This window comes from Dipteris shenzhenensis, chromosome 32 (genome assembly GCF_047967505.1).
Source record: "Dipteris shenzhenensis isolate YYH24624 ecotype China chromosome 32, Dip_SZ_1.0, whole genome shotgun sequence".
NCBI classification, from domain to species: domain Eukaryota; kingdom Viridiplantae; phylum Streptophyta; class Polypodiopsida; order Gleicheniales; family Dipteridaceae; genus Dipteris; species Dipteris shenzhenensis.
The window spans coordinates 13,511,858-13,527,739 of record NC_141627.1 but is presented as its reverse complement, the minus strand read 5'-3'; the positions used below and the strand labels follow the sequence as shown (position 1 = coordinate 13,527,739).

The 15,882-nt window shown below is 45.3% G+C and overlaps 1 protein-coding gene across 1 annotated transcript in view; it reads right to left on the bottom strand.

The window, feature by feature from the left end:
- The window catches only part of LOC147880329 (fanconi anemia group D2 protein), an 83,528-nt gene extending 67,646 nt beyond the window's left edge, over positions 1–15,882 (bottom strand). The window contains exons 1-5 of the mRNA XM_087370401.1: positions 15,606–15,882; positions 14,745–15,201; positions 14,250–14,507; positions 13,879–14,091; positions 13,657–13,788 (exon numbers count right to left, since the gene is read on the bottom strand). Of these exons, the coding sequence (XP_087226527.1) occupies positions 13,657–13,788; positions 13,879–14,091; positions 14,250–14,507; positions 14,745–15,201; positions 15,606–15,820 (1,275 nt within the window). The 5' untranslated portion in view covers positions 15,821–15,882. The remainder of the gene's footprint in view (positions 1–13,656; positions 13,789–13,878; positions 14,092–14,249; positions 14,508–14,744; positions 15,202–15,605) is intronic.

Sequence of the window (15,882 nt, the reverse complement as noted above, 5' to 3'; positions counted from 1 at the left end):
TCTCGAGATCCAGCGTGGCACAGCTCAGGAGGTTGGTTCGGAACTTTCTTTGGTCTGGGGAGGATGGGCAGAGAGATACCAGAGCCAGGGTTGCTTGGCAGACAGTCATTCTTCCGCAGGCGGAGGGGGGTCTGGGGGTCATTGATCCAGAGCTTCAGAGTCAGGCCTTGTTAGGCAAGCTTATCATCCGCGGTTTGACCCCAGGGGGGCAGACGTGGAAGATGTTACTTCAGCAGGGAGTCGGCTCTTGTGTCCCGCGCCGAGGTGGAGAGTAGCTACCGTCCTTCAGGTGGATCTTCACTTCCGCCCCGCTCACTCAGCCCCGCTCCCCACTCGTTCGTAGCCTCCTCATGGTTTGGAGGCGGCTCCGTCTCAGTCTCATTCAGTCCCAGCCCAGCTGTCAGGAGGAGATCGATCGCCAGCCGCTCGTCTGGAATGGGCAGGTCAGAGACGCCGAGGGCCTTCAGCTGGGGGAGAGATCACATATCAGGTGGGACGGCTGGATGAGGGGGCCAGCCAGGTCCCTTCGAGTTTGGAGGGACACGTACAGACATCTGGAGATGGCCGATCTGGCAGACGCAGCGGGAGGTGCACGCGGAGTCCAGGCGAGACGCACGGAGATCGACGGTGCGATCCCAGCCGCTTGGTTGGCTCCACCTGAGCCTCAGGTCCTCATGCCTGGAGACACCCACTGGCTGGGACAGTTCACCCCCCGTGGCATCCCACTGGTGGTCGCAGGACGTTTGGATGACTCCTCTATCGCCTTCTTCGCGGTTTCAGGGGACGGACGACTCAGGAGAGAGGATGCGCTCATTGACCCCCTACTCCCATGGCAGAGGGTTAGGGTCGTAGGCCTTCTGGGGAAGGTCTGGCATACCGACCCTAGTATCGAGCAGGACCAGTTGCAGCTTTGGCGTCTTTGGCTCTGGGAGGGGCGGGCCTTGTCAGAGCTTGAGTGGGACCCAGGAGAGTGGTGGTGGCCAGAGATTGTGACAGGACAGGGGCAGACTTCCTTCTTCGCTTACAGCACGACTCTGGGCAGGCGAGTTCTCGGGAGGATGCAGAGCCGCCCCCCCACCCAGCGTCCTAGCTGGTACGCACAGGGTATTTCCAGGTTCTTTTTGCAGGCTTTCTGGAAGGCCTTGTGGGAGAGCTGGCGGCCGCGGAAGATCTCATACTTCCTGTGGCTTCTTACCCACAAAGGTCTTCCAGTGGGGAGCTGGTTGAGGCAGATAGGCCAGGACGGTTGCTGTCAGATTTGCCATGCGGATGAGGAGTCACCAAAACACTGCCTGTGGAGCTGCATGCGCGCCCAGGAAGTGTGGAGGTGGACTTTCGGGCTTCTTACTCGTGCAGCACCAGAGCTAGGAGTGATCACTTGGGGCGCGTTCTGTTGGTGCAGCACCGCACCTGGTCTTCATCACTTGTTCGAGGCATGCCAGCAGGACCCCACTTTCCTTATCACACAGGGGACGTGGGGGCCGCTCGAGGGTATCCCACAGCACCTAGCAGAGGCTGATACAGGAGTTCGGGAGAGGCAGCCAGTCTGGGAGATTATCAGCAGCATTACAGGATGGCACATCTGGACCTCGCGCTGCGCGCAGATCCTCGGTGGCACCTCCTTATCGACTGCCCAGATCATGGCGGAGATTTGGAGTGAGATTATTCATACCCTCAGAGGCCAGTGGGACCAGACTCAGGGAGACTCCCGGGCTGGTCAGGAGAAGCGGAGACGCTTCCTCCAGGCTTGGGATTCACAGAGCCTCTTCTTCGAGCAGACTACGCAGGGCCTTCGGTGGCACTACTCACCACCCCGATGGCTGTTCATTCACACTCAGCATATTCCTCCGTGAGAGTATGATTTATTATGCTACCTTTTGGGCTGCGTCCGGTTTGTGAACGCAGCCCGTCAGCTATAAGCTGACCTCTTGTATCTTGTTCTCGAAGTAATATAATTAGAACTGTTTTTTCGGCAAAAAAAAAAAATATATTTATTTAATTATTTATTCATTCATTCATTCATGTATATTTATTTATAAAGAGAGAGAGGAATATCGATAGATATAAATATATATGTACATATACACACACACTTTATTATTTGTAATACTTTATACTACTATGTGGGAAACCTAAAAAGAGGTGAAATCCCAATATGAAGTACAAAGGTTGAAAATTACAAATATTTGCTCCTGACAAAGGAGTCGGAAGCCAAATGAATCTCAAATCTTAAGATGAACTAGAGTGAGTCACAAGGATTAAATCATCCAAAGTCAACCTCTGGCTTTCCAGAAAAGTATGTAAAGCAACAGGATCCCCTTATGATTGTTACAAATGATAGTTGGTATTTAAAGTTTTCGAAGCAGCAGATCATATGCCGACTTCATAAGGGGGCGAAAAAGCTGTAAATCAAAAGAGGTATCAGAAGTTGCTTCATGTACCGAGAGGCCATCGCCATCTACATTCTTGGGTCTATCACAAGAACATGAGAAACGGGAGCAGTAGCACCCGATGACGTAGATATGCAGGTAGAGGCTAGAACAGCACTAGTAGATCACACTCAGTTGCATGAACATCTGCCACAATAACATCACTGTCCCAAGCACGACAGCAACACCGTTCAAGGGAGCCTCCACGACTACATCTAAATGATGCAAAGTATGGGGCTCCAGCTGAACTGAATAAGGTTGAACTGAAGGAGGCTCCGGCTGAAATACAAAAGCATCAAGAAAAGTCGAAGGCACTAGTACACTGCCATTAGACAAGGATTGGCGTAAAGCTCTCCGATTACTTTTTGTGAAAAATGGATGGGGGATTGAATATTATCAATATTCGTATGCATATTCTGTTAGAAATCCACCAACAGAGGGTACGCACAGCGGAAGATTGCTAGAATAGCCCAGGAGCTCACACTGTGTGTGTGTGTGGGGGGGGGAGTGGAATCACAAACTCCTCTACTTAATGTGCATCACATAGACGTGCAAATCAGGAAATAGACAGTAGATATAGCCAAATATAGAATCCAGCAAAACAATATATTTCCGTTCAAAACTATGGACACAACAAAAGAGATAGATCCAGAGTCCCACCAATGGTGTGGTCCTCTGATCTTACCAAAGTCCTTCTCTATCTGCTAGTCTCCTCTAGAACCTTGAGTCAGCGTGCTCCACTTCGGGTGTAGTAGACTCTCTGCCCAGAATGTTCTTCTCCACCTTACTACCTGTGAATCAGCCTAGATGGGCAGCACCTTGCTGAGCTAGGTCTGCAGCCTTCCAACTCCCTTGGTCCTCCAGAAATAGGCTCCAAGTGTGATGGTATGTGCTGCTCCTGCTTTGCTGCTCCAGAAGATGGTTTGTGATGGCTGAATGGCCCCCTTTTATAGGCCCATGGCCTGCTCCAAAAAACCGACCTGGTAGGTGAATATGGGCCGACCAGACTGCCCCCCCCTACCCGACTTTGTGGTCTGTAAACCGACCCCCAGGCAGCCCTTGATTGGTCGACCTGGGGCGGCTCTCTTGGGCTGCTGCCAGGCCCCAAGGGCAGCCCATATAGGGCCCTACCCTTGGGTTCTTCTAGGGCTGGATGGCGGCTATCCAAGGCCCCCATCCCTGCCACATATGCCCTGATCTGCTGCAACCTTCATTGCCACCTATATGTCATAGCCACCTATATGCCCTTTCTCAGGGCATGATGCTGTCCATGTACCTGCTGCTCCAAGTCTCCCATGAGGCGCCTATTGGCCCTGCTCATGCCGCCACCTGTGCACCTCTTCCATCACCTTGTGCTGTCCTGTCGCAGATCTTTTGCAGGCCCACGACCTGCCCTTTGCAGGCACCTTTTGGCCCGCCATGCTGCTCCTCTGTAAGCCCACTGGCGCTGCCTTGACAGCTTCCCACATGGCAGCCTGTGTGCTGCCCATGTGGCAGCCTCTGGCTATCTTGTCCCTGTGAGGTGCTGCCCATGTGGCAGCCCCCTCTCCACCATGAGTCCCCTGCCCACCATGACAGCCAAGATGCTGTCCATGTTGCAGGCCATTCCACCTATGGTCCACCCCCCTGATGCACTCCTCATTTGGGGGCTCACAGATGGGGAGGTGACCATTCCAACATATTCTAGCTCACAAGGGGAAAATGATGCTTCAGTTCATGCAAGGTGATCAGCCATAGGTATACATGATGCGACATCTACTTGTGCATTTGTCTACTACAACCTTTGGTTGCTGGCAGCCTACCCATGGGATTTTCTCATGAATCACATCAAGGGAGGCTTGTTTGTCACTTGCTTCCTCTCTCATTGGAAGCACATAATCTCTAATTGGAATGTGCTTGATGGTGTTGGTCTTTATATGGCCTGGCAGCTGGTCTACACGTAAATTTTCAAAAGTCCAAGCTCCTTCCTCTTCATATGAAAGACTGGAATCATATTTAACGGCCGAGAGAGATTATTTCAATCATGCATCTTGTACGTCATCTTGGTTACCCTTTGGGATCAATAGTCACTCACGCCAATAATTGGATTGGGTGCTTGACAAGCTAAAGAAGAAAGTAGACTTTTGGACGTTGGCTACATATTCGTCTATCCATAGTTCAATCAATCTTGTTGCATATATACAGTTTTACTTGCCGTTGATGATGTTTGCCAAGCAAGACATCACCTGTTTCATGTCTGATATTATAAAGCTTTTATGGCAGTCACATCATCGACGTAAAGCTCTCAAATTACTTTCTGTGGATGACCTTTGCTCACCAAAAATGCATGGAGGATTGAATATTCTAAATAGTCATATGCCTATTCTAGCTCACAAGGGGAATATGATGCTTCAGTTCATGCAAGGTGATCAGCCATGGGTATACATGATGCGACATCTACTTTTGCATTCGTCTATTGCAGCGTTTGGTTATTGGCAGCCTACCCAATGGGATTTTCTCCTAAGTCGCATTGATTACAAGGTCAAGAAATGTATGTTTGTCACTTGCTTGCTCTCTGTTTGGAAGCACTTACTCTCCCACCTTAAATGACATGGCCGCGATACGCTTGCTGGAAACTCATTTGCATGCTGAGGGTCTTCATTGGTCACATGTGTTCACACCTCCATTGGCATAACAGGAGCCCCGCCGCTCTTATTTTATTTGGTCCAAAGGCATATGCCTTGTTAGGGATGTGCTTCATGATGCTGACCTGGTGCTATCTTCTCTCACAGCAGTCAGAGAGTTTGGCTTTGGAGAACATTCTAGGCCCGCCGCCACCCCTTTGGCGCGTATTATCACAAATGCTTTATGCCTTTCAGCCAGTGCCTCATCTTGAGTCTCTAGACCATAGTTGCCAGCCGAAACGGAAACGGGAAAAACCAAGGAAACGGAGTTCCCGCCCCCCGCAAAAACGAAAACAAAAGAAACAGCAATATGGTACAATTTATGTATAAAAATTTATTTTTTATACATAATACAATTATCAATAGAGTGCGCATTATACATAATACAATTATCTATACTTGAAGCATCATGCATGCTTCTATGATTCTAAATTCCTATGATGATTTATCTATCTAGTATCATCTATTATCTATGAATAATGCTTCAACAATCAACATGTGTCATGAACTAAGTTCTAACTTCTAACTTTGAAGTTACAACAATCTGAAGTTTGAGAGGCAGGATGGAGAGGTGAGAAAGGATGGAGAGGTAGAATGAGGACGGGGAGGTGAAAGAGGATGGAGAGGTAGGAGTCAGAGGAGGATGAGAGATAGAAGGAGGATGGAGAGGTAAGAAGGGATGGGCTGAGAGTAGGATGAGGATGGAGAGCAGCTACCAGCTTGCAGGATGAAGGGATGGAGAGGAGAGCAGGTTGTGGGTGCCAGGGCCCATGAATCAAATGACAAAGATGGGAGGCGACAGAAACGACAACAGGAGACGACAAATCGGCGAAAAACATTTTAATCAAAAGAAGGCAAAAACAGTTTAATCAAAAGAGGGCCACAAAAAAACAAGAAAGAGAGAGAGAGAGAGAGAGAGAGATTACGAAACGGCGTTTCTAGAAGAAATGCCGTTTTCATTTCCAGGCCAAAAACGACCGCTTTTGGTTTCCAGAAACGCTGTTTCCATTTCGGCATTTTCGTTTCCAAGCCAAAAACGGCCGTTTTTGGTAACTATGCTCTAGACCGTCTCAAAGACTAGGCCCTTCACTCAAATGATCCTGTTTGTCGTTTATTATTGTTAGCAAATATCACAATCGCATCACTATGTAAGGTTTTGCTACCTCCTCCTTGGGTTTCTCTTCATGCCAATTGCATTTTGTCCTTGGTCCATGATGTTGGGATATCTCAAGGTGTATGCCTCAAGCACACCTTAGGTTCTATGTGTGAGTGCTAGAGGCACAGTTAGGTGCCCACAAGCACAGTTAGGTGGTGGAAAAGCCACATAGGATGATTGAGTGAATCTAGGAGCAGATTGAGGAGATGATTGTGGAGCTTTGAGGTCATCAGTGATGTCAGTGACCTTGTATGAGGTGCCTACTTAAGGACCTCTTTCTTCTTCATTCTATATGCAAGTATTCTGATTTTGTGTCCACTCTACTCTTTCCTTTCAGTATTCCAACATGGTATCAGAGCCATTTGATCCTCCTTGAACCCATTTTTGCCACATCATCATCTTCTTCCTCTTCTTCTTCTTCACCATCTCTCCCTCTTCTTCCAAAAACTTGCTTAAGCTTGTTCTCCTCCATTTCTCACTCATTTCCCACGCCCTTCCAGCTGAAGATCCACCTAGATGGGGCGAACTCCTGGCTGCAAGGAATCGACGAAATACCCGCGCTGCTGGTCGCCATTGTACGAAAGTCGTCGAAGTTCTCTGCTGCAAGTTCTCTGCGCCTGCTTCGACTTTCTCTAATTCCTTTCAGGGGGAGTTAGTCCATACCTAGAGCTACCTTGTGCTGAAATTTGAGCAGCAATGGCTGCATATTGAAGGAGAAAACAGAGAAAAACCAGTCGACTTTGTTCAAGAAGGTGAAGGCGACCTGACGCGTTTTTTCGCCTCTTCTTCCCAGAGGATCTACTGTGGTATATCAGCTTTCTTTTGCCTCAGAAAGCCCCCTTTCTTTTGCTTTGAAGAGTGTGCTATGAGCCCTCCAAGTTCAGCTCTCTAGTTTTGACAGTTTTTGCATGCTTTTGAAAATGATGCTACATAAAATGCTACTCTAGCATTTCTGGTCTTTTGAAGTTTTCAATAACTTCACTACAAGTGTTGCTTCAGTTTTGTTTTGACTTGCCAGACCTAGTTGTGATTGGAAAGTGGTTATTTCATCCACTTCTATGAAGCATATAAAAAGTAGCATCATTGTTTGAAAACTAGTCACTACTATTTGCTACAACAAGTGGCTATACTTTGGAAGTATTGCAGTTCTTTTTGCCTTGTAAGAGAGATAGACACTGCCCAATATCTGGGTTAGACCCTCTCATGGCTACTTTATATAATCTTGAGAAGTTCAATGGAAAGGGGTTCCATACATGGCAAATGAAGGTAAAATTTGCATTAATGCGGGAGAACTTATGGGGACTTGTCAAACCTTCTCCTACCGCTTCTTCTACGGCCTCAAATGCTGGGGAATCTTCAGCTCCGACACGACCGGCAAGGGATCCAGCAAGAGAAGAAAAAGCATATGGTATAATTGCTTTAGCTTTGGGTGATGATTACATACATCATATATCTGACTTGGAGTCTCCATCGGAAGCATGGCAGAAGCTAGATTTGATTTTTGGTACAAGCTCTCATATTTCTAAACTATCACTTAAAATCTCTTTCTTTGAATTAAAGATGGCAAGTGATACTACTTTAGCTGCCCATGTCAACTATATGCGGAGTCTTATGACTCAGTTAGCTTCTATCAACTCTCCTATCACCCCTGATGATGCTATGGCAGTACTACTTAAGAGTATGCCTGAAAGCTTTGATCACATTGTAAGCACTTTGAAGAATCTTCCCAATCCAAACCTTGAAGGCATTATCTCAGCTCTCCAAGAAGAAGAAAGACACATGGAGTTAAGGAAAGGCAATGACACTGCTTATGTTATGAAATTCCAGAAGGGCAAGTACTCTCCTTGCAATCACTGTGGAAAGACAAATCACCTTTCAAAGGACTGCTTCAAAGTTAATCCATGCAAGCACTGTGGCAAAAACAACCATAGTGAGAAGTTTTGCAGAGACAAAGCAAAGACAGAAAATGCAAATCTACTTACAGTGAATGAGCCTCCACAAGATGAGGCATCCTTTGAAGATTATGCATTTTAAATCATCTCTATGTATGCTCCAGATCTCTTTTTTTATGTCAAGGTACTCAACCTGGATAGTCCTCCAAAATGAATGAAAATAAACTATTGTGTTTTGTGTGTTTTGTAAACACCTCTGGTCACCTTATGATGTAGGCCATGTGTATGTTTTGTTCCATGGTACCTCCTGCAGACATTGTGTGCATGTACATGCAGGGGAGATAACCATTGGAAGGTCTGTTTGTATCCCTTTTTGTTTACCTTACACCCAAGGGAACCCTTGCTAGCATGAGAACCTAGCCATAGATTTATCCTTGACCACCATGAGATGGCATGAGAAACTATGAGACTAGATGTATCCTTGACATAGCCTGAGGCATTCCCTTGAGGGGGGGTTTGTTGGGATATCTCAAGGTGTATGCCTCAAGCACACCTTAGGTTCTATGTGTGAGTGCTAAAGGCACAGTTAGGTGCCCACAAGCACAGTTAGGTGGTGGAAAAGCCACATAGGATGATTGAGTGAATCTAGGAGCAGATTGAGGAGATGATTGTGGAGCTTTGAGGTCATCAGTGATGTCAGTGACCTTGTATGAGGTGCCTACTTAAGGACCTCTTTCTTCTTCATTCTATATGCAAGTATTCTGATTTTGTGTCCACTCTACTCTTTCCTTTCAGTATTCCAACACATGACACGTATTTCTCGATGGTGGCGAAAATGGTTGCAACAAATTTGAGCAACAAATCTTTTGGTGCGTTCTACTTGGGTTCTCTCTTTTGAGCAAATGACATGTCAACACATTGCCCCTGCCACTTATCATAGATGTCTATCCTTGCATAAGACTATGCCTGATTATTTTTTCATGAAAGATTATGCCTCATTCATGTTGTGGTTGCCCAGGATCTCATGACTTTCTCTTTCTGCTTCAACAGCACCTTCAAGCTCGTTTCCCTAGTGCCTATTTTGGAAAGCTATTCTGGCTGTTCGATGTTCATCTTGTCAGGTAGGGGTAGGATCCCTTCTTTCATTGGTTTCATTATTAGGCACTATGGACTCTATGGAAAGACCGCAACCATAGGGTCTTTAGTGACCCTGCCTTAGCCAAACATCACTTCTTCTGGGCATCTTTACAGCAATCTTTCTATGACTGCCTCCATGCGTGGGATCTGAATTTTCATGCTTTCTTGTCTTATAATGAGATCTTTTGGTGGTGTTGATGGCTATCCCCTTCTTGGCGACAATTTCTTGTGATATAAATTCAAATCGATTTCACCCCCAAAAAAAAATGTGTGTAAACATATAAATATACATACGTACATACGTGTTTGTGTGCGTGCACACGCATGCATGTGTGTGTGTGTATATATTTTGGCACATAAAGGGAAAATGATGCTGAAATTTATACAAGGTGATCAACCTTGGGCTGCTATGCTACGACATTTGTTATTACATTTAACTACTCATGCTTTTGGGTAGTCGGTGGGTATCAGAAAGTGTCAGCTGGGAGCCTTCAGCTATTGCACCTTGCAGCCTTGGAGTCTCGTGAGATGGTCAAGGTCCTTGAAGCCTTCGTGATCAGTCGGATCATTGTTGCCCTTCACAAGTGCCTTTTGTTGCTTAGTCGGCTTTGGTGCCTATCTCTCCTCTCAGAATAGAAGGAGAGTAGATCTCTCTCTCACAATGGATCTCTTTGCAGAATTGAAAGAATGGATGAATAGAAATCCTCACAATTTCTTTTCAATGGAAACACCTCTCTCTCATGGATGGAATGAATGGACTAAAATTCTCAATGGACAGATTTTTCTCTCAATGAAAGTGAATGGATGTCTTTCATCATCGGAATGAAAGAATGGGAGCTCAATGTCTCAATCACTCAATCTCTCTCACAAGGATGGCACCTTAGCAGAAGGTAGAATCATGCTCTGATACCATGTTAAAGCGGGGGATTAAGGAGGATCAAAGCACCATGAGAGAGACATAGGGTAGCAAACACTCAATCTACTACAATGTGTACTTGAACAATACAAAGATAGGCTTCTTATATAGAGAGAGCCTTTAGAATAGTCAACACATGTGGGATCCTCTCATCCACATTTCTCCTTATGTATATCCTTGATCCACATCTCCTCATCATGTAGTTTATATCCTAGGGTGGCTACTTTATTTCTTTCCTATACCATATCTTAGCCTCTAATATGTGCTCATGGCACCATATCTCAACAAAACCACCCAAAAGCTTGGAAAACCACTCCAAAGACTTCCAAAACCACCAACGGGCTTCCATAAGGTCCAAATATCACCTGTGCAGCTCAAACAAGCCCCCACAAGCTTTTGCAAAGCTACAAATGCCACCCACACAATTGTATGGATGAAGAATGACCTCCTGGACTCAGCTAGACCACCCATAAGCATCAGATTGACCAAGCTCTGATACTAGTTGAGAGTGCTCTCCATGGAAGTGGAATGAAAGAGGGTGAGAGCCAGAAGAGAGCCACACAAGTTTTGATGGGTGCAGAACACCCTAATCTTCTATGTCATCCATATATATATGTCTTTGAGTATTGTGCACAGTGGGCTTTAACCCCCACAAGATGAAGAATACATGGACTATTTTCCATGTACTTTGATAAAAAATGCACGGAGATGGTTCAACCAAATTCCAGTTTAGCAGCCCACTCAATGAGACTTTATTCTAGCACATATTGATGGCAAAGTTAAGGGATGCCCTTTTGCCTCTCGAATTGGAAGAAATAGTCTCCCATCTTAAATAGCAAGACCGCACCTCTCTTGAAGGAAATTCCTTACGGGCTGAGAGTTTGCATCAGTCCAAGAAGTTTGCTTGTCCCAGACAATCTTATTTTATTTCCTCCAAAGGAATTCAATTTGTGGGGGATGTGCTTCATGCTGATGGTACTTTTCTATCTTTTCCATTGGAAGCCAGGCAGTATGGATTGGGCTGCATTATCGACCCTTTTGGCACTATCTTTCTCAGATGCTTCAATGTTTCCTACCAGGGCCGAAGCTGGAGCTCACTCTCGTCTTAAGGATTGGGCTCTACATTGCCAACGTTCAAGCAGTCGTCCATAATATCCCTTGGGATGGATGGTCACTCGCCGCCAACAAACAGATTGTGCTTGCAAAGCTCAAGAAGAAACTGGAATATTGGAAGTTAGCCACTTAGCCTCTTCATGTTCAACTCCGAATGGTACAATTGATTTTGGTAGTCTATATTGAGTTCTTCTTGCCTTTGATGATGTTTGATAAAACCGATATTACTTCTTTCATGTCCAACCTTATGGAGACTTTCGAGACTCTGGAAGCAGAGGCAGAGAGGGGGGAGGTTCTAGCGAAAGAGGAGGAACTGGCTCTATAGGAAAAGGAACTGGTTCTGCAGGAAAATGATCATCAGGGAATGCAAGCAACGTATCAGGTTCATTGCAGAGAGCACGGTTCACTGGATGATTGTAATCAACCCATTCAGTTACCTCATAGGGAGAATCTAGTATCTCATAGGGAGAGTCAACAGTCTCGATAGAAGAAGAAAACTGAGCCCAAAGCATAAGAGCGGGAGCTTTGGAGGGATAACAAGGTTCTGCAAGCGGACTGGCTGAAGAAGGAGGTAAGGAGGGAGGAAAAGACTTATATACAGACTGAGAGGAAGAGGATGCATGGCCCATCTAGAGTTGCTGGAGCTCATCTAGAATAGTGTGGATATTGCGATCCAATTTGCCCACAACAAGTTGCAAATCATAGAGGGCGGAATAGCAGGCATCCAAACACACCTGAGTAGCAAGGTTATGAGAGTTGCACCAATTTAACTGCTGCTGCTCAACAGGCATGTTGTCATCATCCTTGTCTGTCAAAGCATATCGAGTGTGGACAGACTTCAATAAACCGTCTTCGATCGTTGCCTGAAATCCTTTAGACTGTGGCCACTTGACAGGACGAAGCATTAACATAGGATGGATACGATCAGCTGATGCAGTAATATTATCAAAATTGGAATGAGACTGTACAGGAGGATTGACCGCAGTGGAGCAACGATACTGCAAACTAGCATCGGAAGGATAACATGATGATGCAGTAGATGCTACCCAATCTTGGATAGAATCAATCTTCTCGAGGGGCAGAGTAGTCGCTGTGTCAGATGCACTGTGTGAAACTTCATCGGGAATACCAGCAATAGAGACATGCGAGGAAGATGGAAAAGATAAACACATAACGCGCTTATCCTCGGACTCTGTGGAAAGATAGAAATCATAGAGCCTTCGGTCATCCCACCTTCTCCAAGTTTCATTTCTTGTGGATATCATTGCGCCAATCATTCTATGATTGTTTGTGTGCTCATCAAATAGATTATCCATCTTACAATGAGATTTTATGATGATGTAATTGCATGTCCCTTATCTAAAAAAAAGTGCATGTGTGTGTTTGTGCACACGCACGTGCACACAACACGCATTATACATATATGTATAGACATATGCATGTATACACACACACACACACACACACACACACATACACATGAGATCCCTTGAATTATGAAATTTTAAGGCGGTATTAATGGTTCAAGAAAGTGGAAAAGCCTTTAGAGAAAGCCCCATGGAAGAGCTTGGCCAAGATTGGAGCGAGTATCTATTATCCCCCAAACATGGGTCGGGTATTCTCCTTGAAAACCTTCATGATCTTTACCATCCAGGGGTTTCTTAAGTTGTGGTGAATAGTGTGGAACCTAGAGGGGCTATCATATAGTGTGCCAATGTAGGCCTTCTGAAGACGAGGATCTTGAATAGCCTGTAGGACAAAATGATCTCCTTTCCAAGAGATTCACCCAAATTTCTTTGACATTACTGCTATATAATAAATATATACTACTCATGCCACACAAGGAGCTATTGTTGTTTACTATTGCATAAGCACTTGTCTAGATGTCCTTGTTTGTCTCGGAGTCAAAGTCCATCTGAGCTAACGTGACCATAGGATTCAACATATTATTCGTACTTCATTTGAATGTCTCAAAACACATAGTGGTGTTGATTGTACCAACCAAGTCCCCCAATAAATGTTTCCACATAGCATCATAAGGCAACAGCTCAAATGTACAAAATGCATGCCTGCATTAAACGAACTTCATTGGCAGAATTTTTTGGAGATGAATGCACTATGTTTTCATATGACTTGGGGCAGTGGGTCAAAACCAAAGAGTTTTACGTCATTCAAGAGCATACAATAGAGCATTGGCCAGTTCCAAGCCCCACTATGCCACCATTATTAAAGGGATGTAAAAAGGTATGGTCAAGCACTCTCAAATAGATCCTTGCGCCTGAGCAGGATTGGTACAACTGGCTAGATTGGACTACATACAGATGGAAATTCCCCAGAAACACCCAATTACCTCTTGTCTGTGATAAGAATCTCTGAACTCCTCAAATAATTGCACATAAGCTTGTGATCCCAGTTCTCTGCCCGCCAACTCCTTGCAAGCTAATAATCCGTGGATCAAAGACATAAGAGGTCGAAAGTAATCCTGTGGCAAATCAATTAGATAGTAAGACCATCAAACCATCCCTCTATTAAAAAAATGCAAACATTGCATGACCTAAATTGCTTCACTTACTTGCAACAATTCGACTCTGCCACGTATACATTGGTGAAACAAGTCCTTTCCAAAAAGGCCCATAATAATTTTCCTTTTTGTAACAGCTTCTGCAATCTTCTTGTAGGACCCTCCATTTGAATAGATGATCAACAAGATCCAGAAGTCGATTACTTTGTGCTCCTTGACAAATTCAAGACCTTTGATTTCCTTCAAAAATGCTTCACACACAACCTGCCCAAGTTTAGCAAGTTAGAAAGCACAACACATGCTTGGACTTTGCAGATTCAATTACGTGAGAACCAAAACCCTACACAAAGACTCCTAGCACATTACAGACCTACGAAAATAATTAAAAGAGGTGGAAAGGGAATCACTTAATGCTCCCGCACATTTTGGAACCTAAGGCCTGATCGAATAGTCTCAAGAACAAGAGATTCAGAATGACTTGCAGCAGATTTGCCCTTCAATTTCCTGTCCTGCTTAGTTCCCCTAATCTCAGCAACTACAGTAAAATGCAAATTTTCTCGGAGCTGGTGCACGATCCTTTTCACATTCGTAGTAGTTACTGACTGCAACAGGAACCTGACCACGAGAGGTAAATCTTCTGCATCTGCTGACCTTAAGGTAGTTATTGCCAGTGAGACAACCTGGCCAAAAACCCAACAAAAAGGGCCAGAACTCAGAATAGCTGTGAGGACTGTCGAAGATTGCTGTTAGTCTGGCCTTAAGTACAAAAATCGCCACTTCTGTGAATGAGCATACACGATAATCTAAAAATTCACGTAGCGCTGTAACATCGTACAGTTCTCATGGCCTGAATTGAAAGTCAGTGCAATATGTATGGTCTCAAGCAAAAGTGAATTCGGCAAATTCGCTCTCATCACCTGGTCCAAAAGGCCTTCTTCAAGATTGAGATTCGAGAATGCATCCAGGATAGGGGCAATGAGCTGAGATTCCTCCTGTAACATCTGTTCCAGTGTAGTAACGACCAAGTCGTGATTGTTGTCTGACACTATCTCCGGAATCAATGTGATTATCTCTTTTTTCAAGCCCATCGGACAGATTGACAGCACGTCCATCAACTTCCTTGTGACATTTTCACCATCTACTAAGTAATCGAGCCACCTGAATTGACTCAAGATGAGCCTCGGTATGCTATCCTTCAGACTGGGGACATGGCTTGACAAGCTTCTATCCGCATCTGTAAAATGCTCTGGGAGTTTCTCGAGAAGGATGTTGGCAACTTGCGTTTGGACAGGTGCAGTGGACAACAGGAGTCGCGCAAGGCTCTCCGTAGCTCCGACGCTTGTTTGCACACCGTTTGCAAACGAAACCAACAGCCTGCTCCAGGCTTAATTCATCAATCGATGTTGTTATGAAAATATCATTTGCAAGCATGCATATTTAAAGACGTACGAAGACGGACGTGACGTCTGATACAATGGGAACGTAACAGGTGTAATGTTCAGCTGGGATACTGCAATCGATATGAAGGTTTTATGGCGGTAAACTGCGTCGTCAGGCAACTCAAAATTTTATCAGGAGACTCGATACGTGTCTTGCATGAGCGAATGAAATGAAAACAAGAATTCGAAATTTCCTTTTCTACTGCAGTCAGGCTAGAGTGCGGACACGGCATATATTTCAATTGTCGGAATGGCAAACTTCCAACATTGATGTGCGCAGGCATTTCCCTTCTGTTGAAGCTGATAAAGAATCTGAAGCGAGGAACAATCGGGGCGCACCTACGAAGGTTGGAGTCGCTGGAGATGAAGTCTTGGAATCCGGCGACGAAGTTGTGGAGGAGGGGGGGATCGGCGGTGAGGCAATGTTCGAGCTTGTGCTGGAAGAAGGGGGAGTCACGGGCGGGGAGGATCAAGCCTTGGCTACAGAGGGTGCAACCACAGTCAGCTAAGGCAGCGAGGAAGACATCGGCCGGGGAAGGTTGGGAGGACGCCATAGCCAGAATTTCTGAGTTTGTGCTTTGTCAAAACTAACAGAAGTATTGGTGAGAACTTATTT